The sequence below is a fragment of the Mustela lutreola genome, chromosome 4 (genome assembly GCF_030435805.1).
Source record: "Mustela lutreola isolate mMusLut2 chromosome 4, mMusLut2.pri, whole genome shotgun sequence".
NCBI classification, from domain to species: domain Eukaryota; kingdom Metazoa; phylum Chordata; class Mammalia; order Carnivora; family Mustelidae; genus Mustela; species Mustela lutreola.
The window spans coordinates 189986884-190014126 of NC_081293.1; the positions used below are offsets into that span (position 1 = coordinate 189986884).

Genomic DNA, 27243 nt, shown 5'->3' on the forward strand with positions numbered 1-27243 from the left:
AATTCCTGAAGGTGCGGCAGGACCCCTGTATTTTAGTAAATATTTTTAACTCATGGCCTTATTTCTCAAATTCCCAAATACTCTGGGAGGTGATAGAAGCTGACTCCTGTCTCCTCCTCTCCACAGGGAACAGGGGGCTCTTTCAGCATTGACAGTGAGGAGTACGAGGCGATGCCTGTGGAGGTGAAGCTGCTCCCCAGGAAGCTGCAGTTCTTCTGCGATCCCAGGAAGAGGGAACAGTTGCTGCCCAGTGCGGCCCCGTGAGCTATCAAGGTGGGGAGCCGGCCGCCCCCACGCTGCACTTTAGGCCTCCGATGGGACCAGAAGCCTCCCCTGTCCCCGCAGTGTTGTCCCAGGACCCCAGGGCACCTCCATGGCATGCACCCTGCCCTCGCAGCGCTTCCCCCTACTCCGAGCTTCCCGCTAGCGCATGCTCAGCCTTCGCTGCGCCCCCCTGCCCCCTCCTCCAGTGGTTTGCCCCAGGGGGGTCCGGAGAAGCCCACCTGCGCAGGCTGGGAAAGGGCTAGACCTCCTTGGTCCCCATGCGTGCAGCCACAGTCCAGGCCTCCCTGGTTTCGCCCGGGACTTGAGGGGGTGCGGGTGCCTGCCCTCTCCACTGCCGTCCGTTTTCTAGGCTTCTCCATGGGTGCTGCTACTTTCTGAGCTCAGATTCGAATTAAGCTTGTTTCAATCCAACGACCTGGGAGGGGTTTTTGTCTTCAGCCCTCACTAAGAAACTTAGTTTGTATTATTTTTTAATTAGTGCTTAACTATGGGTTTGCATGAGAACCACCTAGGATGCATGTTAAAAACTGACAGGCTTGGGGCTCACTCCAAACCTGGTCACTCAGTCTGGGAGTGGAGCCCAGGAATCTGCATTTGTAAAAAGCAGGCACCCTCCCCAGGTGCTTCTACTCCAAGAGGTCCCCCAACCTCACCTGTTCACCATTGTAAAGCATAACCCCCCATTATGCTTACGCACCCCCAAGAGTATTTTGAAAGATCATGTATCCCCCTTCTAGATGTCAACTTAAGAGTTGCCAAAGTATGTGTTTCCTGGTGTCATGTAAATATTGATTATTTTAAAATAAAACTGCTATATCACTCTTTTAAACATATTTGGTGCAATTTAAATGTAGAGCAATTTGATACTTACTCTCCATTAACAAAAATAAACCAATAGGTTCTTTGGTATTTCCATTCTGTGTTCAGCAAAGAATGCTATCATAATGTAATGTATTTTCAGGCCTGAAATTTTATCACTTATCCTATTTTCTTGCCAACAAAAATATAAGTGGAAATTATTTTTTAGCGTTAACTTGGTACAGGATTAACTGTACTGATGAAAACCATACTGCAGATTTTTGATAATTAAAAACTAACACTTTTAGAATGCTCTTTACCTTAATGAGGCCAAGAACATTATTTACAGCTAAGATTAAAACAGGACTCAACATCATTTATATTCCTTGTTTCATTTTTTTATAGGTCGAAGCACCTAAGTTAGACGAGAGAAAGAATTCTCATGTCATACAGCCCTTTTAACTTAATAGCTTAATAGATCTTCCTTTGGTTTGTTGAAAGAGAACTAGAAAGTATCTGATTTGTTAAGGATTTGTAAGTCCCTTTATCATTCATTTTTAATACCACCATCAGGAATTTTTCTGTATTTGGTTGCCCCTGAGGTTTCCATACTCCAGAGGGCAGTGCCCGGAACGAATGAGCTATGAGCCTTTCTTTTTCTAAAAAGGGAGCATGGAGTGAATGGGGGAAGGGGAAGCAGAACTCACAGGCCTTGGCCACAAGCTCATTCCCCAGACAGATCAGTTTTCGGACCACAGGAATCCCCTGGAGAACGAAGACCAATGCTTAAAAGGATTATAAAGCAGCTACAAAGAGCAGATGAAGAAAGATCACTAAAAACAAGGCTCACCTGTTCAGCTCTGTTCTTCAGAGGTGTTAAAAGCTGTGCTTTGCCGCCCCAAAAACAGGTGGGTCCCAACCTGCAAAAGGAGCCCCCACTCCCTGGTGCCCACAGAGGGGCGCGGGGACACTTTCTCCGGGAGCCAGGTGAGTCCCGAACCATCTCGGTTTTCCGACAGATTGTAAGGGACCGGCGCCCAAGCTGGCTGGCTTCTTCCTTGATCAGCGGGCGGCCAGCACGTGTGTGTATTTAGCGGTTCCGATCCGTCCAGTGAAACCACGGGACAGAAGATCAGGGAAAGATATTTAAGAGATTAATATTCTTATTCCTTTTGAAATCCGTGATCCCTGGTGGGAATTTTGCTTTCTTGCTTCAGGCTATTTCTTGCGAGAACATTCTTCCTTCTCGTTTACGGCCTTATTCTTGCCCTGGTCCTGGCCATGGCGTCCACAGGAAGGACACACGCAGTACAGCTCAGAGAAAGCCTTGGCAGCCCAGCCCTGAAGGCAGGCGTGGAGGAGAGCCCTGACCACCTCCTGTATGCAGAAACCGTTGGCTAAGGCTTAACTCAGAAGCTAGGATGATTTCCACTAAAACCCCAGCAGATGTCTTCAAGGACACAAGCCGCTGGCTGAGCCCCATGGCTGGTCCGCACACACAGCCGTAGTGAATGTGCCGGTGCCTTCTTTACACACGTTAGGGCTTCCCTCAGTTCTCACCCCAGCCGTAGCAAGTAGGGATGTCAGATCGGGGGGTCACAGACCTTGGAAAGGAGGAACCCGGCTTTGAACACAAACGCCAATGACATTAGGAATTCACCCTGTATTGCCTTAAAAGAACTCCCCAAAAGGTTACAAATGAAATAAACCTTGAGCGTGTGGCTATGTGTGTGCAGGGCTCCCTCCTGTATGTGCGGTCAGGCCCAGCTCTGGTTCCCATTACCTGGAGGTGGTTTACGCGGACCGTGGCCTCTTGGAGAAAGGGCCCAGACTCTCCGGCGGGCACTGTCGTCACCGGGCCATCCGCGTTCGGGGCCTGCTCCTCCAGCGGGCCACCCCTCCTGCCTACCACAAACCCCTCTCAGGCCGGAGAAGGACTGCAGCAGACACGTTCATGTGAAAATCTGAATTTTAATTGTAAAAACTGTATTCTGTAAATATAGTTATATCAGCCTCTCTGCACGCAGCCTGGTTCAGATATCAACAGCTAGGGTACACGCAGATGTCACTGGTACCACGGAACAAAATCAGTTAAACATTTACTCCTAGCTTCAGGCCCTTAAAATTCTTACCATTCAAAACAGAACAACATACTTCTATGCACTACTATTCAGGGTAAAATGATCAACTGTCTTTCTAATTTCATACTATGAGGTAAAGAATTTAAACAAAAATAGATTCAGTGTCTCCTATTGCTCTAAGTCTTATGCTGGGGTATTAATCCAAGTAGGGGTTTGACACTTAAGGCGACAGGGAGGCTATGCTGATCCTAACTGGGGAGAAAGAGGAAAACCATTTTTCCAAGGCTACAAGTTCAGAAAAGGTTTATATCCCAGACCTACAACAAATAAAAAATTTTAGCCAATAAGCTCGGGTAGATAGGAGGTTAATTTTGCTTTCCTCTACTCTATACCTCTAAAGTCTCCTGCCCAGTCTGTTCGAAAGCACAGACTCTATACTCTTCCTAATGATGGTCTTTGTGGGCACCCTCTACAAACTTCCTGATGCCACCTTCAGAATTTTTGTCTACTTTTATCTTTGCTCAATTTGGCCTAAGGAAGTTTTTACTCCAACAGCAACAAAGTATATTTGCAACCAGCTAACTCAGTGACCACTGTGTGGTTTTTTCATTTTGTGGATAATCCCTGGCTAATTTCTAAGACCCTAACCTACCCCTGTGTTCCCTACCTGTCCTCAAAAAAGCAGAGTAAATGTATCATTAGTCTAAACCCGCATTCTAAAACCAACATAAGTAATTCACACCTATCCTTCTCCCGTGGTAAGTAAATAAATTTTCTGAACTGAGGTTATGTCACCGCTAAAAGCCCATGTTATGCTGGGCTTCTAGAATAACTCTAAAGGACTTCATTTCCCCATCTTCATTTATAAGCACTAGGAAATTTTCACTTCCTTTCTAAATGTGCAGTTTCATCCAACTGCCCCTGTATTCCGGCTCCAGAAAAGAATTAAAGTGCCAGGTTATAAAACCACACCACTCTAGGAAGAGGCTCCCTAATCAGCATTACCACGTTTACACACTGTACAGGAATTTTCCCTAAGGTCAGGGACCGTGTCCTGCTCCCCCAGACCGTCACAGTCATCTCCTAGAGAGTGCGATTCAGACTTCACAGCACCGTCTCCTTACTCTCGAAAACAAATACTAAAACGTTTATAGGGTCTCAGTTGCTTCCAGATTACAAAACTTCGCATTTTTTCAAGGCTTCTAGTTTGGAAATCTTCCATTTCAACATCTGCACGCTCCATTCATCACACAGTAATATCGATAGAAAAATAAACTCCCATTTCTTATAAGAAAAACATGAACTAAATTCACAGTTAGCCTTTCTCCCAACAGTCGGGGCCCTAGCAGCTCCTGGGAACAGAGAGGTATATGAGTCTTACAATGGAATCCCCAAAATCCCCGACTCAGGAGTAAGGAGCCCTTGACTCCTCCACTTCCCCTACCTGAATCAGAAAACGGTTTTCCTGAAATGAGAAGGGACAGGTCGGGGAGCCTTGCTGCAGGGCAGGAAGATCCTTGGGCTGGCCCTCACGGATTCCGAGCCTGCTAGCAAGGAACCAGACAAGGAGGTGAAAGCCCCTGCGTGATACGTTGGTCCCCATGTTCACTTTCTTGCCTGTTTCAGAGTGGATATCCTAGCGAAGCCAAGTTCACAGTCTGGCTGACCATTGCCTTATCATTCACTCAGTGCCTTACTGCGCCCTTACTTCTGCAAGTCTGGTCTGTCCAGGGACTTGGAGAAAGTATCTTAATCCATTCCTTGGGCTATACAGTTTTAGAAAAAAGAAAAAGAGAAAAAAAAAAAAAAAGGTCCCTGAGGTCCCTGCCTCTTCCCAGAGGGCTGCTGTCCTACCACTAAGAATTTAATTCATCACTGCCCTTTACAGAAGGTTCCTAAGGGCCCCGAATAATGTCATCTTTTTATTGTATCGGAAGGGCTTTCAGTGTATCAAGACAAAGAGCAAGTTCATCCTCCTAGCCACCAGAATGAAAACCAACCCAGCTAGGCTTCTCTTTATCTTCTCACTAAAGTTCCAGGTAGTTACAGGTCTGTGCCCTGTGCTACTCTGAAAATTCCCATCTTGATGTTCATGGGGAACAAAACAAGGTAAGTCCGAGATGCAAATTCTGGGCTCAGTGGTTTCGATCACGACCCATGAATTCAGCACCAGGAGCCAAATGGAAGAGCTGCCATGCTGGGCGGCAGCTGTGGGGGGCGGGTGCCTTCTAGTTCACGGCTGTCCTGACCGAGGGCTGGACGAGGCCCCAGGTGGCGCCCTGGACAGATCTACACCAGGCCCAAGCAGTGCTTCCCACCGATGAAAGCCATCGCTGATGCTAAACTAATTGGCGCACATTTTAGTTTCTTGTAAGAGAGAAATCCTGCCGTTTCTGACTCCTGAGGAGACTCCTAAGCCAGAGCACAACTGGACATGTTCTCCAAGGCTGAATATTACCATCTGCCAAGCCTGCAGAATTGGGGAAAAAAAACCCACTTTAATAGGCCTCTGTCACATTTTGCTAGACATCAGTAAACCCTAAACCCAGATTCCTGGCCCCATAAGGCATCTTGCCACCTGGCTTTGGTCAGACTCGACTCAGGAATGACAGCAACCCAGATGTCTCAGGTCAGCCGTGTTTCCAGGTGAGCACGTGGCTCACAGCACGGCATCGGATCAGGCTTCAAGGTCTCGGAAGGACCAAGCCAAAGCGGGTAAGGGTTGGGGGGGGATGGGGTTCAACAGTTGACAGAGTAGAAGGCGACCATGAGTCAAGCTCCTCCTCCCTCGGCTTCCAGCCCTGTTTCAGGAATCCCTGCCCCTACGGACCTACGAGGCAGGAAAGAAGACTGCTGACCATGTCTTCCGAACATAAAGCAGAAAGGTTTTAAGGGAACTGTTCAACAACGGCAGAAAAGCAAGTCCATGTGGCTTCTAGCTCCTGCTTTCACCACGGGGTGTCCCGCCAGGCACCTCACCCCCCTGCTCCCCCCTTAGCAGAGGGGCGGCAAAGGCCGCTGGGTAGGGCTGCTAACTGCACAAGTGGGGAGAAGGCGGGGGGTGGGGAAGGAAGCAGAGTCAGGAACAATGCCCAAGGGTGACCTCCTACCACAGTCCAGGCAAGAGACACTCGGGGGATGGGAACAGTGACCACCGGGCATGCTGCTCGGCCAGCCGGCGGGGGTGCGGCGTCGGACTTCGGCCCGGAAGCAAGCTGCAAGGGAAGGACCGAGTCCTTGCGTTCTCTCTCAGAAGGGATACAGGGTGGGGAGGGGGGGGAGTTCTGTTTCGGGGTCAGCTGGGCCCAGGCTTGCTTGTGCACTCCCCTCGGCATCCATTCTGCCCCCTGCCTGGGTGTGAGGGGACCGCACAGAGGCCCCATGGCCACCTGGAAGGGTGTGGAGCTGCACGGAGCCCAGAGCCCCACCCAGCATTCAAAGGAAAATACCAGAACCTCATTTTCACCTTATGACCTTTACATGAACACCTGTGAGCATCAAGTCACAAAGCCACAGAAACACAAGGTGTCTGCCTGCAGGAGGGCATGGGCGCCGACGTGCTCAAAGACGGCTTCCAACAAAGCCCTCAGGTCCCGAGAAAGAGGACCCATGTCCACTGAGAGAACCCGACCTTTCCTGTCACCCCTAGCCCTGCTTCTGACACACCACCCCCTAACTTTGAAAACCTTGAGCATTCAGACACCACAAAAAGTAACTGTTATTCGACGCAGGTCGGAAAGTCCGCTCCTTCCAGAGACAAGAGAAGGCTGCTCTTAAAGGAGAGAGGCGGCGAAGCTGCTTTTGTAAACATGGACGTTACTGAAATGATGGCTAAACCCACACTGCAGAGGAGAGAAGAGTGTTAGCGGCACAGTTCACACTTCAACGCCCAAACTTATTGATATATTTACATAAAAGATGCTACTTTGATTACCCAGTACGTATTTGCATTTGTACATGTGAATTTCTTTAGTCTTGAGTCCCGTATCAATGAGCTACAGTGAAAATGTCTCTGAATAAAGCAATGAGCCCTAAAAAGCTAGTCTTGAGACGTGTGATCCATCCATTCGAAAGTTCTTTCTCTGCCATGTGTATTAGCCTGGGTGGTTGCTGGTCACAGACGTGGACACGTGGACGGCTAGGCCAATGACACAGCCAGCCAAGAAGGGTGAAAGGGAAGAAACTGTCACCAGCAACCCACAAGCCCAAGTCAAAATCCTATGGCCAAAAAGACCTAAACTCTACCCATGAGAGCTGCCTTCAAAACAACCACTGTCTCCTTGAAGCTGGCATCCCTGGGATGCCCGGCTGGGGAGAAGAGGCAGGGACTGACGGGAGTCACTTCAGACCAGAACGTGTCAGGGGGATGCAGTGAACTCATCACGGACACTCAGGGGCTCCAACCACTTCCCCAGGTGAAGGCACTATCAAATTCACTCTTGACACATGTGTAGTCTCTGGCCCCAACTACTTAGCTCAAGGAATGGCATCTCTGTGGAAGAGAAATTTGTGAGGGGCTCCAAACGGGTACAAAGTCTTGCTCCAACGTCAGAGTGACCAGCTCAGATCCTTGTTTGATTACAGAATCCAGTCAATCTCTGTCTTGATCTAAAGGCTCTGCTATGATGTGTCCAGAGAACTCTCAGATGGAGAAACGTCTTCTCTATCCTGTTTGAACCCCAACTGCTCTGCCTTTCCTGGTAACAAACAGTACCCTTTAAAAATACCTTAATTACCCCAAAAGGATGCTTAGCCCTTCAAAGAAACTACATTGTATAATGAATTTGCTTGCAAGGTCCAGGGCCATCCCTAGAGGGGAGTCTAGGGATGTCCCTAGAGGGGGACTCGGGGAAAGGAGGAAGTACCACCACCACCAATTTCCTCTGCGGAAAGCTTCAGGCTTCATTCTACGATTTTACTTTCCAGCTGGCTGGTAAGAAACCTCTTCCTGTCATTCTGTCCTTAGAGAAGCTCTCCTTAGTGACAGAAACATCCTTTTGTTCCTCTTTGAGGTCTCTACTCACATGACCAGACAAGACTCAGATTTGCCCCAGTGAACAGGGAAAGAGATTTGATCCTAACACTGGACCCCCGGAATGGAGAAAAACTGCGAAGGGTCATGAGGTCTAGCTTCCACCTCCAGGAGATACACGTCCACAGCTGTCCGGGGACAGCGCTCTCATTCTCCAGTACCTCAAGGGATGAAAACCACAGAGACTTTCTGAATAGTCCTCCCCAGTGTTTCCAGAGCTCGGCCCACTGCTGGTGACAGACGGCCTTCAGCACATCCCCTCAAAGTCACTCAACAAGGAGATGAGAGACTGCTCTGGGAGAACGTGGTGGATCCCGGCATTGTACCTAAGCAGGACATAAAACCGAGATGATCTCGTCTTACCACTAGGGAGGAAGCGAAGAAAGGAGACTGCAAAAATCACATTTGTTGGAAAGTAGAAACCATAATCCTTTGTGTCAAGTTAATAAAAAATGAGGTCTTCTGGGGCCCGTTGTGATATCCCCACGTGAGGGAGGCTCACCAGCCTTGGCTCACTCTTCCTATGGGCAACAGGGGTTGTCGATGACCAACATGACGTCGATGCCGTAGGCCTCCAGCAGGTCCATCAGAAAGCTCCGGTCTCCCTGGGGGTCTAGACCCATGCCGCGGGCATGCTCAGCGGTCAGAGTTTTATCTTGACTGGCAGACACCTCCAGCAAAGTCTGAAATATCCGGTTGTTTTGCTCTAAGAAAAACCTGCATTCGCCAGAGAAGACACAGGGAAGGGAGGGCAGAAAAGCCAAAACAAAACAAGTCACCCAATAATCCCCTCATGAGGAACTGGGACTACATGGCTTTAAGATGCTTTTAAATGGTTTCAAACTCAGAAACAGTCCTGAAAATAAGGAAATAGGATCAAAGTTCCAGGGTTGACACTAGGTTTAGCAAAGAAACCATGGACACTAATCACAGTATGATTGGCAAAGTCTTTGAACCAGTGATGGCCTGACTGCCAAAACCCAACTTTCCTATGGAGGGTTCCTACAGATGCTGTACTGCGCTCCCATACTCTGTGTTCCTCTGCCTCCTAGTCATAAGGGGAGGAGAAAGAAAAAACAAAACCCCAAACCCACTGATGATGCAGCTCTGAGGTCTAGAGAGAACGTGAGAAACTAAAAGTCACCTTCAAAGCCTCGGGGACAGGCCACTGGAGCCAGCAGCAGGGGTGAGCCGTGGTGGGAACAGAGCAGGGCTCCGAACCGGTCCAGCCCCCAGCCTGAGCCACTGGGGGCCTGAGATCCCACAGAGCATGCCAGGCAGAGCTGGGGCTCAGGAGCCGGGACAGGCCCAGGGAGGTCTCACAGCCAGCAAAGCTGGGAGACAGGGGTGACGGGGACACAGAAGGCACCAGGGACATTGACGGGGGCATTGATAAGCCAATACCGCCATGGCTCCCCGTATTTGTTTTCCTTTGATTCGCTTTTTTTTTTTTTTTTTCCCCTGCTGCTGCCGGTGGTGGTGGGATTATACACAGAACACGATTTGAATGTCATGGGTTTGTGGTACTACATAAATACACAAGTCATATGCAGAAAAGGCATTCACTGTCCTGACTTTCTAGCTCTGTTCCACAGGGGTCTCAGGCTCGGCAAAGGCTCCTCAGGCCCAAAGCGACTCTCAGCTCTCAGGAATTTCAGATGTAGCAGAACGTGTCACACCTTGACAACACTGTGGGCTCTTGGCTCAATTCCATACACTATGACATGTCAACATCACAGGAGGACTGGGAAGGACACTTTATCAGAAGTTTTCAAGCCATGGGGCTCCTGGGTGGCTCAGTCAGTTGAATGTCTGTCTTCGGCTCAGATCACGATCTCAGGGTCCTGGGATGGAGCCCCATAGTAGGCTCCCTGCTCGGCGGGAGCCTGCTTCTCCCTCTGCCTGCTGCTCCCCCTGCTTGTGCACTCTTTTTCTCACATAAGTAAGTAAAATTAAAAGAAAAAAAAGGTCTCCAAGCCAGGTACCGTTCTAGCTGCAAGGGCCCCTTCTTGCCCCCACCCCAGCGCACAGGGAAGGAAGACCGACAGGGACCGCGGAGAATGGCTTCTGTCGCAAGCGCTGTTCTGTCCTCCACCCTGATCGCTGCTTCCCACAGCTGCTCAGACAGGAGACGAACGCCGTGAGGTGTACGGACCACGGGTCCTGTCCCGACCACCATCACATTCAGGGGAAAGAGCTTTCATTGGGTTCAAAAGGCACAATTTCTGATTCTGCCATAATACTTAATGTGAGGAACGGCTTTATTCAAACAAGGCGATGGAGGAGCCCTGAGTCCTGACGGACAGACGCGTCTATGCAGTGGACATCCGCAGGGAATGCTCACGGGAAAGACACACTGGGACTCCCATTTTCTCTGAACTTCCCTGCTTCTCTCCTTAACTTCTCTGGGGGGGGGGGGGTCCCCTCGATGGCATCTCAGGGCTCACGGCGGACTCCATACGAAGCCCAGCTCCCAGCGCACTGGGCAGCAACAAAGGACATGCCTGGGCTGCGGAGGGTGACAGCGAAAGGGTCGAGGCCCAAAGCGGTGGTGGATACCCCACACGCGCCGGGCTGACTTACAGCACAAAGAGGTCCTCCTCACAAGGGTTGTAGTCTTCCTCCACCTCCTGGGAGTACAGCAGCATCTGCCTGCGGGGAGGGAGGGAGGCCACCATCACGCTCCGATGCTGCTGCAGGACCCACGACACCGGGCAGGTCCTCGGTCAGGCTCCTGCATGGGCCACCCTCCGCCACCCGCCCCAGGAAGGGCAGCCCCAGCCCCCGGACCCAAAGCTGTGGAAGATGGACGGGAAAGGAAGAGACTGGGCTTGGAGTCCAGCCCCTGGGGTGCGGGGCCAGTTGCAGCCCGGTGTGATCTCAGGCAAGCGACCATCTTTCTTAAACGCCCCCCGAACAGGGATGATGGGGATGATATTACTGATCTCGCCACTGATACCGCAGAGGCCACTCATGTCGCAGAACCAAAGTCTGAGAATTAGGCGAGAGGATGCATAAGCACTTGGCAACACCAGGCTCCCTGGGTGCTCACTCCGGGCTGGTGCTGTCCCTGGGTCCCCCGGGTTCTGAGGCCCACCGGAAAGAAGTCACCCCACGGGTACGTGCCACCCCGACGCAGCACGGCCTCACGGACAGACCCCGGGGGCCCCTCTGGCAGGGCGCGGGCCAGCCCCACCCCCCCACCCCCCACCCCCCACCCCCCACCCCGGCTCCCCTCCCCCCTTCCCTCTGCCCCTCCCCCCGTCCCCCACCTCTGCTCGTTGAGCCGCCGGTATTTCTCGCGGTCGGCGCTGTTGATCTTCAGCAAAGGCTGCAGGTGGTCGTGGTGCGTCTTCACGTTCTGGTTGTCCACGTAGACGTCGTACAGCTCCCGCTTCTCCTCGAAAATCTTCTCCGTGGTGCCTGCGACATCCCAGTTCGGGGTCTGGGAACCTGGAGGCCGTCCCCGAAACACACCCGCCCAGCCCCACTGAGGAAACCAGGGGTCCGGGAGCCCCGCGTCTGCGAGGAGGAGGCCACCCCGGGGGGCCGGAGGGGTTCGGGCCGAGGACGTGAGGGCAGGACGCGGGGAGGTCCCCGTACTCACAGGCCACATAGGACACCTCTACCTCCAGGCTCTCGATGTCAGCCACGTTCACATAGAAGAAAGGCTTGGACTCGGGAATGGTGCCCCCGATGCCAGGCAGGGAGACGTTGGCCAGACAGCAGCAGCAGTACACTGTGGGACAGGAAGGGGAGAGGGGAGAGTGTGTCCCTCCTCCCTCGCAGCCTGCTGGCCGCCCCCTCCGAGCAGTCAGCCTGTCCTAGAACCCCGGTCACCGTGGAGCACTGGCATTCTGAGGGGTTTGGGCAGGCGTGCCAGCCTTTCCGGTCCCACAGCGGAACGCGATCTCAAGGGACACCAAGGAGGCCTTACACAGCCAACAGATGGTTTCCAGTCTTCCCTCACAAGTCTTGCTTAGGATCTGGCCCTGTTGACCCTCCCCCTCCTGGTAACTCCTGGCTGTGGTAACCCCCACATCTCCTGGTTCCCTCCCTTTTTCTGACTGCCCCAGCTCAGTCACCATTGTCATCCCCATGTGTTGCTTCACCTCCTGTGCCTACATCACCTCCCTTCACTCTGGCTCTCCCCGAGAGACACCATCCATCCTGTGGTCACCGGCACTCTGCGTGCCACTGTCAAATCTCTTTCTCCAGCCTGACTTTCCCCTGAGGTCCTGACCCGACCACACCGGTGCCTGGTGTCCTCCTCGTGTACAAGGCAAAGACTACCACCCCACCCCCTCTCCTCCTCCTGGGCCCCCATCTGGTGGCCCCACCATCCTTGTCATCCGGAACACTTCCTCCATTACCTCACACACATCAGAACCGTACAACCCACATCACACACCAATGTCTGCCAGGTTTACCTCCTCGACGTGTCAGAGTCCACCTTCTCTCACATCTATTCTCTGCCACCGGACTATGGATGAGTCCCCCAACCCAACTTCTGCTCTGCCGCCAGAGCCCATTCTAGAACACAAGGCCAACCCTGATATTCCCACGCTGGAAACCTGGGACCCCCTGGGTCACCCCAAACTCTTCCGAACTTGGTCAACAATGGGAAGACTCAGGCGGTTTCTGCTCTAGAAAACCGAACGCTGGCTTCTAGTTACCTCTGTAGCACACGACACCCACAGGAGGGGGAGAAAATATCAAAATGCGTTTTCGAAGTAAGGCGAATTTCCAAAGGATGAGGATCTGTTCTCCAAAGAACTTGATAAACTGAGACATGCAGCCAGCTGGGTGCGTGATCTGAAAAAAACAAAAAAACAGAGGAAGAGGCAAGCCCATTCAAGATGAGAAAAATGACTCAGTACAGCTGTGCACTAAACACCTACCTCCCGCCCCCCACAAACCAGAGAACAACCAACAGAGGCACCGAGGGATGGCTACTTCCACACAAAATGGTATTATTCACTTTAGAGTCTCACTTTCAGACAAGATTTTGATCCTCCAACGGCTCCCCTGATACAATAAAATGAGGTCTGAGTTTCGGGATCATGAAGTGCTTTCCTCGGGAGAGGGGGCGCACAAGAAAAAAGATGAACGTGATTTTTGAAAAGTCAGGAAGAAGAGTTTCTGAATCGACAGTACAGTCTCAAAGAGAACATTCAACTTAAAACCATTACTGAGCCCTGGAAGGGGTGAGGTAATGAGCTCCCCGTGTGCACAGGCGTGCTACTGCGGGAAGGGAATGAGTGTGCAGGTTACAGGTAGAGGACCTCAAGGGCCTCCGTGCTCAATAACGCTGCACATGGGGTCCAGCCTCTTCCTTCCTGCCAAGTGCAAGGAGCCTGTCGCCACTGAGGGCTGCTTCTAGGAGCCCTGGGCCAGGAAGTCCCCAGGAGCTCTGACCCCAGAAAAGCTGAATTCCAATCCCGGCTCTGCCATTTACTGATGGGAGGCCCGGGGGAAGTTAGCCAACATTTCCTGTTCCCTCTCCTGATCTGTGGAATCCAGTCCCTCCCATGGCTGTCAGGACCTTCTGAGAAAAAAACCACATGAAATGCTCAGCACGGAGGCGCTGATGAAACAGGAAATCCTCGGGCTCTGTCCCTCAGCAGGCCTTTTGGAAGGTCACCTCCACGCTTGGGTCAGAAGCAATAGCGCCCACCACCCACTGGGGGCGCTGGCGAGAGGACGTCTGAGGAGCTGCGCCCACACAGAGACCGGAGCCAGGCTTGCTGGCTGGGAGCCCTGGGGACCCACCGCAGGAGCCACCCTCTCCTGGGGCAGCATCATCCCCACACTTGCGCCTTTCACTTGCCCCCCACTGGCAGAAAGGCTGCCCTCTGCTGAGGGTCCCTGTCCCACCCCTGTGCTACACCTCTCCCAGATCTCCAGCAGGAGAGGCCCCGAACCACCAGGTCTGGTCAGACTGCTCCAACCCCAATCTTTCACAAAACTACGCAGGCAACTGGACAGGAACAGGAGCCCACGCCCCTCCAGGCCTCTCCCAGCCTCCCCTCTGGTGATCCTCAAGCCCAAGCATGCTCCTCCTCTGCATGAAGGCCCAGCAGGGTTTTGCCTGAACATGTCCTGGGCCCTAGGATCCCAGAATAAATGATCAGTCCTTAATTCTGGTCTCACTCACTCATCCATTCACGGATGCACACACAGATGCACTTGGACAAGAGATATTTCTCACACGCTAACTTTGCACTAACTGTGCGAAGTAAGCTCAGTCGGATAATGAACCTTGGAAAAGCCCAGCCCTGGCCCTCCATGTAGTGTAGGAACTACAGGCAGAAGCAGGAGCACCCGCGATCCGATCGAGCCTGAGAGCGGATGGAAGGGGGCAGGGGCTGCGGGAGCTCCCAGGAGGCACTGACCCGATTCTCGGAGAGACAGGTGGGTCTCGGCTTGAACATGGAGGAGGAGCTGGACCAACAGTGTTCTTGGTAGAGGAGCTAGTGTGGGCAAAGGCCCGGAGACAAGAGACAACATGGTATTTCCTGGGAACTTCTAATAGCTGAGGTGCAGGGCCGGGCCCAGGCAATGAGGGAAGGGGTTACGTCAAGGGACGTTTCTCCTGCTTTCACCTAAATCTGTTTCCCTGGTCTGGGCCTCATCTTGCTGTTGCTTTTATAGGAAACTCATCTCCTGCCTCATGCAGCTCCCGCCTTCACATTTTCCTTCCGGCCTTCCAAGGCCTGTACTCCAGGCTCTCTTCGCGCCCTGGCTGCGGCCGGTGACCCTGTGGGCTCTGTCTCCGTCCCTCGCCTCCGCTCCACCCTGTACCCACGGCCCAGGGACTCCATCGGGTCCTCGGGCGCAGTCCCTGCGCTCTCTCCGACTTCCCCACCTCCCGCGGCGGACGTCTACCAGGCACTGCCGGACCCATCAGAGAGGCCTCGAGCCTTCCTTCCTCCCTTGCCAGGGATTTTTGTCTCTGCAATCGTCCCAGATCTGACCCTACCTTTAAACGCTTACTGTAAACCTTTCTTCCTAGGGGTGTTCACACTGTAGAAATTCACTGAACTACATATTTATGCTTTTTAACTTGTGACTACAAAATATCATGTTTCAAGAGAAAGCTTCTAGAGACATTTCTTTATATGTACATACATGCGATATTTCATAAAGGACCACGGGTCATATATATGGCACTGTTTCAAGTGCTGTCATTTTTCTCCTGGTCCTTTCCTTTTTTATACTTATCCACACCATCCATCCATATCTTAGCTCACCCCCGGGTAATATATGTATTAGTAACCTAGTGCATACCGAAGCCCTGTCCCACGCCGATGCATGTGTGTAGTATGTGCCCACACCTGAGGCTGTGATTACTGTACAAAAGCACGTGATTGTATCACATACAGCTTTCTGCACTTTGCTGTTCTCACCCTAAAACACTTCCTGGTAGACCCTCCACATCAACGATGTATGCCCTAATTCATTATTTATGCAGGCTGTCTCACATATGGGGCATTCTCACTTTCCACCACTCTCTCCACTGCTGACTTCAACATGCTTAGAGGGACATCACTGTATTCTGGTGGTTTATAAATACAGGAAAAATCCTAAGGAGCCGGACTGCCAAAGCGAAGGGTACAGGTATTTTTAATAAGTACTTACAAATTGTTTTTGTAACAAGGTCACTCACATTTCCATCTGCGACCTACCCCAGGACCTTTGCCCCTGCAGGAAGTAGCATTTGACATGTGTGCTCGTGAGCTGCCCTCCATGGAGCAGAAGCAGAAGGTGATTTTTCTTTCTCTCCCTGCTGTCCCTCCTTCATGGCCTATGGGGAGGAGGAATCCTGGGACACCCAGGTCAGATGCTGATCCCCTCCCTGTGGGTTTGAGATAGCCCAGCAGCAATGTGAGAAGGAAAAAGTGGGTCAGAGTTAGAAGTGGCGAGGACAAGGTCAGGGTTCAGTCAATACAGACCCAGAATCACCTAATGACCCTTAAGGAACATTTCTTAATTACTGCCTCTCAGGGAACACTGTGGTGCGGGGAACTCTTTAAGCGACATTCCTTGGACTCCCGTGGCAGCCGTCTTCCTGTTATATTCCTCCCCTGGGATGAAATGACTGGCTGGAAGGGAGAAGGAGCTCTCTTCAGTGTCTCACTCCTGCTAGTATTCTGCCAGCAGCAGAGGACATCTCTGATTCTGGCCTTCAGCTTCTCCCAGCAGCTGCAGCCGAGCCACATCCCCCCTCAACTCCCCCCACCCCCGAGGGTCCAGCATCAGCAGGTGCAGACAGCCTAAGATACCTGAGCACAGGCTGTGTAGGGCCCTTCCTCAAGCCCCTGTCATTTTGATAATGTCATCCTGGCCTCTGCTATCCCAGCCTTGGGAGGGGGCACACAGCAGGCAGCCTCTAAGAGGGCCCTCGGTGATCCCCACCTCTTGTTATTTACAGCCTTATGTAAGCCTCTCTCCTGAGCAACTTGCTTTAACCAACAGAAGACGGCGACTTTGCAGGGCTGTCACTTCCAGTTAGGTTACAAAGGATTTTGATTTCCCCCTTGCTAGGAGACTTTTGCGCTCGTTGACTTTGATGAACCAAGCTACCGTGTTGGAGAGACCCACCTGCTATGGACTAAGGACCACACAGAGGCAGCCGTACCGAAGGCCTCAGTCCACTGGCCCTCAAGGAAACCAATCCTCCAACAACCACGTAAGCTTGGAAGTGGATACTTCCCCAGTCAAGCCTTCAGACAAGACCCTATCCCTGGCTGAAACCTTGACTACGGTCTCATGGGAGACCACGAAGCAGAGGACCCAGCCAACACATGCCTGAATTCCTGGCTCACAGAAACTGTGAGCTAGTAAATATGTATTAATTCAAACCATTAACATTGGGGTAGCTAACAGAAGGTAGGAGCTATCTATAAATACAAACATCTAGATTCCCTTGCCCCTTTTTGTTCTTTCAGCCTTCCAGTGCCTAGGTTATGGATTCTCCGTATTAAAGTATTTTGGAGGGTGCCTGGGTGGCTCAGTGGGTTAAGTGTCTGACTTTGGCTCAGGTCCTGATCCCAGGGTCCTGGGATGGAGTCCCACATCAGGCTCCCTGCTCTGTGGGGAGCCTGCTTCTTCCTCTCCCTCTCCCTGCCACTCTCCTTGCTTGTGCTCTGTCAAATAAATAAACAAAATATTTTTAAAAATGAAGTTTCTTTACTATATCTAACATAGTTTATGTTCTCCTGGCAAGACCCTAACTGGTACCTACTGGGTTCATATTCATTGCTCAAGTATTTAAGGTTCTCTACAATTCGATTCCAACCTACTTTTCCAATCGTTTCTCTCCTGGTCAGTTGACACGGAAATTCAATCCCAGTCAAACTCCAGGCAGACCTCATTTTACCGCCCTTCACTTTATTGGGCTTCGCAGTTGCTGCATTTTTTATAAATTGAAAGTCTGTGGCAACCTTGCACCGAGCAAGTCTGTTGGTGTCATTTTCCCAATGGCAGCTGCCCACATCGCATCTCTGTGTCACATTTTAGTAACTCTTACAATTTTTCAAAATTTTCATTATTATTGGGGTGCCTGGGTGGCTCAGTCGGTTAAGCACCCACCTCACTGCTTCAGCTCAGGTCATGATCTCAGGGTCCTGAGATCAAGCCCCGTGTCAGGCTCCGTGCTCAGCAGAATCTGCTTGAGATTCCCTCTCTTCCCCCCTCCTACTCATGCTCTCTAAATGAAATAAAGAAATAAATCTTTTTTTTAAAGATTTTATTTATTTATTTGACAGAGATCACAAGCAGTCAGAGAGAGTGAGAGGGAAGCAGGCTCCCCGCTTAGCAAAGAGCTCAACACTGGACTCAACTCCAGGAACCCAAGACCATGACCTGAGCCGAAAGCAAAGGCCCCATCCACTGAGCCACTCAGGCACCCCAAGAAATAAATCTTAAAAAAATTTTTTTCATTATTATTTATTTATGATGGTCATCTATGATCAGTGATTATGATACACTGAGAGCACAGATAATGATTAGCATTTTTAGCACTATATTATTTCATTAAGGTATGTACTTTTGCTTTTTAGACACAGCATTATTGCACATTTTGTGCAATATAAATGTGCACATTATTGCACATTTAAGAAACTACAGCATGGTATAAACATAACTTTTGTCTGCACTTCACTGCAGTCTGTCACCAAACACTGCATTGAACTCACTTTACTGCACTTTACCGTGGCAGTCTGGAGCTGAACCTGCGGCATCTCTGTCCTGTAAACCTGCCTTGTGATTTCTTCCACCCACCTCTCCACAGGGCTGGTGGGGAGCGTGTACTAGCTGTGGCTCTAGCCCCATGTTTAAATCCTGGCTCTATCTCCTAGCTGTAAGGCCGTAAGTCACTGAACCTTCACAGACCTCACTTGGTTTATGAAACAATCCTTTACTTAAAAAAAAAAAGGGGGGGGGGTGCCTGGATGGCTCAGTGGGTTAAGCCTCTGCCTTTGGCTTGGGTCATGATCTCAAGGTCCTGGGATCGAGCCCCGCATTGGGTTCTCTGCTCAGTGGGGAGCCTGCTTCCCCCTCTCTCTCTGCCTGCCTCTCTGCCTACTAGTGATCTCTGTCAAATAAATAAATAAAATCTTTAAAAATAAATAAATATTTTTTAAAAAGATGGTGCATCAGGTATAGACAAATACTGGCAGAACACCCACGTTCTGAGAGAGCCACAGACCACGACTCCCAAGAGCCCCCCCACCCCCCCTCAGTCTGGAATCAGCATTCCTTCCTTCTCACCCAGCCAAGTACTTCAGGGACCAACTCCTCTTTGAAGATGTCAGAGTTTCCTCTCAAACCCCGGCACAGAATCCCCACCAGGGAGCTCTGTTTCCCCTGACTTAGCTTGTGACCACCTGCAGGGGAGGGAGAAGGAGCTTCACGTTCCTACTCATCTCTGCAGCCTCCCAACACCTCAGGCTGTGAACTGTGAAGGAACACATTCCGGCACCCCGGCAAAGGACTTTGGAACAAAATGTGATAAGGCAGCATCAGGAAGACGGTAACCACAGAACAGGACATCTGTTCACCATGTTCTTCTTCTTTCATCTTTTTAGTTCAAGGGTCTGGTTTTAAATGATCTCAGCCAATACCAGGATCAAAGCCCCCTTCCCCCCCGCTAGGACTCCGCCACGACTGGCCTAGCCTCCCACGTGGCTTTGCTCCACGGTGACAGCCACGTCTAGAAAGCATACTGTTGCCTTGTGTTTTAAAAGAACCCAAATGCTTAGGTCAGAAACCCATCAAAACCAAACTTTGGGCATAGGTCCCAGACATAAATTCCTTAGGAATTTAAAAAACAACAACAACAACCACAGTAGCAGACACAAGTCCAGGACTGTGTGAGCGCACGGCTAGCCCTACCTTCATCTCGGGGTACATGTATCGGTGGATGGAAGGCAGCCAGTAGACAGGGGGCAGGCTGCCGCCTCTCCCCGGCCCGGCGTGGAGCACCCCTTTTTTGTCCTCATAGAACGCAGCCAGATGGGAGTAATGGCCCGGCGTCTCCAGCTGGTGTCTGCAAACACACGCACAGTGAGAACAGCTCTGGCCCCGGTGCTTGCCACGCACGCCCCTCGTCCCACGGGCTAGAACGCTTAAGGACAAAGGGATAAACCAAAAAGACCCCCATTCTGAAGTTGCCTCAGATGCCTACTTTGGCTACAGAAGATCCTTACAGAAAGCTCGAATGTGGGGGTCTGATTCTCCCTGACACCTTCGATCACATTCTCCTCCTTGAGGGAAAGTCACAGAAGGAACACACTGTGACTACCGTCCACGCCTCTAGGGCAAGGTGTGCTCACGGACGTGTGGCTCTTCCCGGAGAACACAGAGACAGGGACAGCTGGCAAGACCCTAAATCCCCAGCTTAAAGCCGCTCGCTGTCGAGAAACCATGCTTGTTTGCTTTGTTATAGAAGACTCAGAGGAAGCTGACCCCTCAGTGTCTCAAGGGAAAACAATCATTACTGGATGTCACCAGGCCTCATACTTTCAGCATCAAGTAATTAAATAATAAAAACCTCAAAATCTCTTATTTTCCCACCCAACTGCTTGAGCCTGCAGAGACTGGGCTGTGGGGAGCCCTGTCAACTGTCCCCCAAGCCAAGAAAGCCACATTGAATCCCTGGGGCACCTGGACATGGAGAATCCTGCCTTCAAGGGAAGCACAGGAGCATTGTGGGTGTTCTGTGGTGCCATGTTGAATGGGGGTGTTCAGGGTCAAGCAGAGGAGCATTGTGGGCATTCTGTGGCGCCATGTTGAATGGGGGTGCTCAGGGGTGATTTGTCCCTCTCCACTCTCCTCCAGAAAAAAGTTCTGCTGGATCCCTAACTCTCAGTACCAAAGAGCACCGTCTTTGGAGACAGAGTCTTTACAGAGATAATCAAGTTAAAGAGAAGTCACCGGAGTGGATCCTAGTCCAAAGGATCAATGACCTTATCAAAAGGGGGCAATCTGGACACACTGAGATACACATGAGACCACCACGTGAAGACAGAGGCAGAGGTCAGGAGTGAGGACCACCAGAGATCACCAGCAGACCATCCGAAGCCAGGAGAGAGACAAGGAGCAGATTCTCCCTCACGGCCACAGAAGGAGCCAACCCTACCGACGTCCTGATTTCAGACTTCCTGCCTCCAGAACATAAGAGGATTCCCGCCGCTTTAAACCCCCCACTTTGGGGTACTTTGTTAGCACAGCCTTAGGAAACAAACACAGGGAGGAATACAAGGCATTACAACCCTTTCAGTCTTTTTTTCCTGGTGCCCTACAACTTCCATCATATTGCAACAATCAAGAGTCAAAATATAGCCAATCACGGTTAGCTGTGGAACAACCATGACCACAGTAGGCAAGCGCCTCAATCTATCGCTGTCGGCCGACCCCAAACTTGGGCATAAACTGCTCAGGGTCAAGATTCTCACAGTCCAGCCAGGAGCCAGCTGCCCTGGAACTGCCTCCTCTCCAGAGGAACCCCCGGCTCCCGACGCCAAGGCAATGCCTCCACCCCATACGGTGAGATCTCAGGCAAGTTACCACACTGTTCAAAACCCGCTGTTTCCCCACTCACCTTCGGGCAGAGATACCAGTATCACCTCAAGAGTCTTTAAGAGGAAAATGAAGCAGAAAGAACACCTCACGCAGTTCATGCCCCACTTTGGTCGCTCACAACGCGCGGCTCCTTCCTCCCCAGCCATCCCGCAACATGTAGCCGGGCGCACGGTGAGGGCCCGACACACAGGGAAGAGGGCAAAGGGGGAAGAGTCAGGCCAAGCCCCTGCAGGAGGTCTTGGGACAAATTCATGTTTAAAAAAAGAAAAAAAAAATCAACATCAACTACATTTTAGAAACTTATCGCTCAGGTAAGTTCCTCTGGGGTGTGTTGAGGGGGAGGCTCTCTAATTTGGGGGTTCCTATACATTCCGTTCTAAGCTTTGCACAAGAAGGCAATCCCGTGACCTAACAATGCCTGCCGATGGGAGGTGGGGGCTTATAACCCTTTCTTTCACTCTTACTCGTGTGCTCCCTGGGAAACCCACGGTGCCTCAGCTCTGTGTAATTCTGAGACAATGGCAGATTCCAGATACCCTTTAAGGATGTGTGTCCAACTGACAAAAATTTGCTTAACACAAAAGAATGCAAAGATGATGAAGTTCAAAGGTGTTTTCACTAGGATGTAATTTCCCTAAAGGAACAGGGAGAATCAGTTCACTGTATTTTCAATACACTGTTTTCTGCACTAAAGGGGGGCTTTACCTGTATCCAGGGTAATTTCAGTGACACTCTTTATTTCCTAGGTTGTGGATTGGATGCCCGATTAATGGTCTTTTCTGTTTGACTACCTTAAGATGCTATACTTAGGGATGCCTGGGTGGCTCAGTGGGTTAGCCTCTGCCTTCGGCTCAGGTCATGATCCCAGGTCCTGGGATGGAGTCCCGCCTCGGGCTCTCTGCTCAGCAGGGAGCCTGCTTCCCTCCTCTCTCTCTGCCTGCCTCTTTGCCTACTCGTGATCTCTGTCAAAAAAATAAATAAAATCTTTAAAAATAAAAACAACGCTATACTTGAACCGGCTTTCTAAAGAAAAGCTCACTACGTTAGAGAACCTTAGACAGAAAGCTAGTTTCCGGAGCCTGTCCTGGGACAGTCTCAGAGATCTCTGACAGGCAGAGCGGAACAAGGCACTGGTATGGATGACTGCATATGAGCATGGGCATAAACAGAACTGGCAGTTCCAGGTCAATGTTACAACTGTTCTACGAAGGCCGTGAAATATAAACCCACTGGAGATTTTGCAACAGACAACACTGATGAGCGAGCTGCCACACCAAGATAACCCGAAAGGTACTGAAGCAAGGTTGAGAGCTGGGAGGTGTGTTGAGCTTCAGAGATGTGCAAAAGGAGACCTTCTGGGCGATCTTGTCTCTATGGATGCTTAGACAAGGAAGTACCACACCAAAACATAGGCTAAGCCATCTATGCAGGCAGTCCAAGAGATGGGACCTCGTAAACACTAGGGAACGAGGCACACGGTATATGCTAACTGATCTGAAGCCTCAGGCAGCGTCCAGGCCAGATGGAGAGCTCCCTGCAGGGCCAGGGACACGGGGCTCTCCTTAAGCCCAAGCCCCTTCGTGGACAGAACATGAGCTCCTGTGACCACGCGGACGCCCACTGCAGCTAACCCTGCCTTCCCCTACACGCCCCAGCAATGATGCATCCAATGTCAGAGCCAGAAATGCCTCTGTGGGACAGCTACCCTGCGTTGCTCCGTGCACTTGCTCCCGGTCTGAGCCTATCTGTCTTCTGGATTCGCAAGTACAGAAAGAGAGGCATCCCTTTGACTTCTGGGGTAGGTACAAAAGGATACCACCTTCCTGGAGGGGCGCTTGCAATATGGATCACATTGTACGCTGCATGTACTGTCTGACCCCGTGACTCCATCTCTAGGAGTGTGGCTCAAACGACTGTATCTGGATATGAACGATCATTTACCTACAGCAGTGCTCATGTTTCCAGGGGCAAAATATAAGAAATAACTGAAAAGGGGCGCCTGGGTGGCTCAGTCGGTGAAGCAGCTGCCTTCAGCTCAGATCATGATCCCAGGGTTCCGGGACCGAGCCCCATGTTGGGCTCCCTGCTCCGTGGGGAGGCTGCTCCCTCTCCTCTCTGCTCATGCTTTGTCTCGCTATCTCTGCTGCTACTTCTCTCTCCCTCTCAAATAAATAAAATAAAAAATAAATAAATAAATAAATAAATAAAATCTTTTTTTTTTTTTTTTTTAAAGAAACAACCTAAAAGCCCAATGGCAGTGATATAGTTAAATAAATCATGCTATATCTATACACCGAAATGCTTGGAACCACCATGATGCTGAGAACTATGATGCATGATATTCATGGGAAGATTACCATATCAGCTCAGGCATTATAGATGTTGAATGACCTTGTATTTTTTTTATTGTATATGTATATATTTACATATGGGAAAAAAGACTAGAAGGATATAAATGTTAATGGCAGATATGACTCGCTGGTGGGAACATGTTCTTTTTATTTTCTTGAGCTTTTCTCTTTTTTTCAGTCTTCTACAATAATTACATGGTAATTTTATTTTTGGTGTTTTACACTTCTCATTACAGAAAATTTTAAACTTATACCAAGAGTTGAAAAAAGAATCTGAAGCCCCATTACCCATCACTTAGCTTCAAGAGTGTTAATATTTAATCAACATGGTTATACCTGCACCCTATCCCCCTACTGCCATTCTTCTTAGAATACTTTAAAAGCAAATCCCTTATCCTAACATTTTACCCAGAAACACTTTGGTATACATCTCTAACTGATAAAGTCTATTTAAAAAAGAACATAAACACCATGCCATATCTCGCCTATCAAAAATAATGATGAAGCCCGAATATAAATTAATACCAAGCCCATATTTGAATGATATCAACTGTCCCCAAAACGTTTTACACTTGGCTGTTTGAATCATGATCTAAGCACAGTCCAGAGATCTGGTAATGGGTTCTAAGTCCCTTTTATTCCGTAACACTCCTCGTTCTTTTTCTATGTTTTAAAAATTATAAGGTACTTCTCCAATGTCTTCTGATTAATAAGAACTAGTCACACGAAGGACTAACTAGAGAGATATTGAGGCCAGGAGTTGTGGAGGAAATCTAGTAAATTAATTTGGGGTGCGAAAAATAAGAATGGATAGAAAACACAGACTCAATGTTTTCAGAAATCAAGTCTAGTTAATTTAGACACAAGTCACTGCTGTAGTCCAATACAGCCCCTGCCTGGGCTTACCTCAAATACTCCCCCCTCCCCCCTCACACCCTCATGCAAGACCCTCCTCTCGTGTCACCTCAAGTCCTCTGTAATCACCAAGCTGGAAAACCTTCCCAGCTGTGACTGGAAATCTAGGAGCCATGAAAAGATAAATGAATTCAATGAAGAAAAACATCTGCATGACAAAAGGTAATGTGGAAAGATGAATGACGGGGCACCTGGGTGGCTCAGTCGGTTGAGCGTCAGACTCTTGATTATAACTCCCGTCATGATCTCTGGGTGGTGGGATTGAGCCCCACATCGGGCTCCGTGCTCAGCAGAGTCTGCTTGGGATTATCTCTCCCTCTCCTTCTGCCCCCCCTCCGCTCGCTCACACACACACACACTCACTCTCTCTCTTTCTCTATCTCCCAAAGAAATAAAATCTGGGGCACCTGGGTGGCTCAGGTCATGATCCCAGGGTCCTGGGATGGAGCCCCACATCGGGCTCCCTGATCAATGGGAAGCCTGCTTCCCCCTCTCCCCCTCCCCCTGCTTATGTTCCCTTTCTCACTGCGTCTCCCTCTGTCAAATAAATAATAATAATAATGATAAAACAAATAAAATTTAAAAAAAGATGAGTCACAAAGTGGAAAAATATTTCAGTTTATTTCACAAAGAACAAATCTCCCTACTACACAAAGAACTCCTAGAAATTAATAAAGCCAATAACCAGAAAAAAGGAAAAAAAAAAAAAAAGAAAACTGGACCAAAGTTTAGACATGATTCACAGAAGAGGAAAAACAAGTAACTCAAACAAATATAAAGGTGCTCAATATCACTCACAGGAAAATGCAGATTAAAACTATAACTCATGTACCTTGTTTTACCCATCAGAATGCCAAAACTCTCAACATTTTGTTTTTGTGTTGGCAATGTTGGGAGGAAACAGCATTGTCCTGCATTACTGGGGATATGCAAAATGGCACCATCTTTATGGAAAGCAATTTGACAATATCTATTACAATTATAAATGCCTCTTCCTTTTGAACCACCAATTTCATTTCTGGAAATTTAAGGTACACATATGCTGTTCATATGTGAAACGATTCTTGTGCATAGGTATTCATTATCCATAATAGCAAAAGACTGGAAATGACCAAATGTCCATCAATAAAAAAGACTTGATAAAGAAAGTGTGGATCTTCTCTGTAGGGCACGTACACAACTGTGAGACATGATACTCTCTGTACTGATAGGAGAGTATGATGTCCTAGATATAGTGATCATTGCGAATGGCAAGGTACAAAATGACATGGTTAACTTGTCAATGAAAAGCGGGGTGGGGGTGGGGGGCGGATACAGAATATCCACTTGTGTCACATTTTATAAAGACAGAGAAGAAATTAACAGTAACTACTGGGATTACTGGATGGATATGGGAAAGGCTTTCCTTTCTTTCCTTTTTTTTTTTTTTTAAGATTTTATTTATTTGAAAGAGACAGCATGAGCAAGGAGAGGGGGAGGGGCAGAGGGAGAGGGAGAAGCAGGCTAACCAGTGAGCAGGGAGTCCCATGACCCTGGGATCATGACCTGAGCTGAAGGCAGATGCTGAACTGACTGAGCCACCCAGGTGCTCCTAGGGTTTTCATTTTATGCCAGTGGTAGAGCCTGCCACTCTCTTCTTCCCTGTGTAATAGACTTTTCTTTTTCTTTTTCTTTTTTTTTTTTAGATTTTTTAAAAATTTATTTTATTTGACAGAGATCACAAGTAGGCAGAGAGGCAGGCAGAGAGAGAGAGAGGGGGAAGCAGGCTCCCCGCCGAGCAGAAAGCCCGACGCGGGGCTTGATCCCAGGACCCTGGGACCATGACCTGAGCCGAAGGCAGAGGCCTTAACCCACTGAGCCACCCAGGTGCCCCAATAGACTTTTCTGATTGTAGCTCGTCACACAGTCACCTCATTAAGGACCACAACTGCCAGACTTCTTGCCACCAAGCATGTCTAGGAATGAAGAACTGAGCGATGGCGTGTAAGGAGAAGGGATGTGTTTAACTCGGGGCATTCCTGTGGTTCTTCCTCTTCCTGCATGCCAGAAGTTCATGACCTGATAACAGTGCGTCCACTTCTACCACGCGGACGAGGACAATGCTCTAGGAGATAGGAGCAGACAGGACGGAACGCCCTAGGTCCCAGGATGACCCAGCAGAACACAGCCATTACCCCCCGGACAGCTGGTCTCCCTCTGAGACTGTTGTGCTAGAAAAGCTGTACATCGTTCTCCTTTGAGTCCCTATATGTGGGGTCTCTCTGTTGTAGCGGCTTGCCTGTACTCTAGCAAAAGCAGAAGATGGCACCTGGAAATGAGTCACCCCGTATCAGAAAAGACACTGTGGGCTTTGGCTCAGCAGCTGGCAAGGGAAGGTGGTGAGAAGAGGTGTTGCAGGCTGGAAAGCTGGGAGCCCTTGTTCTGCTGTCGCAAAAACTTGCTAGAACTTCATTAATTTAGAAGACAGGCCCTGTGTCACTGGAACATGTAACTTCAGGGGAAGTGGTAGAAATAAAACAGCGATTGCTCCTGATGAAGAAGATGCAACAGGTAAGGACTGGCTGCTTCGCAAGCTGAAATGGAAGGAGACGCCGCCTAAGGGCAGTGTGTCCTGAAGAACTCAGGAACTCAGGACTCCAATTATTTTGGGATCCCATAGGACTGGAAAAGTCAACTGCTTTTGTACCCCAAAAGC

At 49.9% G+C, this 27243-nt stretch overlaps 2 protein-coding genes across 8 annotated transcripts in view; one reads left to right on the forward strand and one right to left on the reverse strand.

Annotated features, from left to right (window-relative positions):
* AGK (acylglycerol kinase) overlaps positions 1 to 1114 on the forward strand; it is a 71761-nt gene extending 70647 nt beyond the window's left edge. For all 5 annotated transcript variants that reach the window (XM_059172053.1, XM_059172052.1, XM_059172057.1 and 2 more), the window contains exon 16: positions 127 to 1114. In XM_059172053.1, the coding sequence (XP_059028036.1) occupies positions 127 to 264 (138 nt within the window). In that variant the 3' untranslated portion in view covers positions 265 to 1114. The remainder of the gene's footprint in view (positions 1 to 126) is intronic.
* DENND11 (DENN domain containing 11) overlaps positions 1 to 27243 on the reverse strand; it is a 55248-nt gene that overhangs the window by 6722 nt on the left and 21283 nt on the right. The window contains exons 4-10 of one of the 3 annotated variants that reach the window (XM_059172050.1): positions 19594 to 19747; positions 12873 to 13011; positions 11804 to 11935; positions 11469 to 11619; positions 10780 to 10848; positions 8699 to 8913; positions 4947 to 8522 (exon numbers count right to left, since the gene is read on the reverse strand). In XM_059172050.1, the coding sequence (XP_059028033.1) occupies positions 8718 to 8913; positions 10780 to 10848; positions 11469 to 11619; positions 11804 to 11935; positions 12873 to 13011; positions 19594 to 19747 (841 nt within the window). In that variant the 3' untranslated portion in view covers positions 4947 to 8522; positions 8699 to 8717. Of the gene's footprint in view, positions 1 to 4946; positions 8914 to 10779; positions 10849 to 11468; positions 11620 to 11803; positions 11936 to 12872; positions 13012 to 19593; positions 19748 to 27243 lie in introns of those variants that run through there. The other 2 variants (XM_059172049.1, XM_059172051.1) reach the window with 2 other exon arrangements.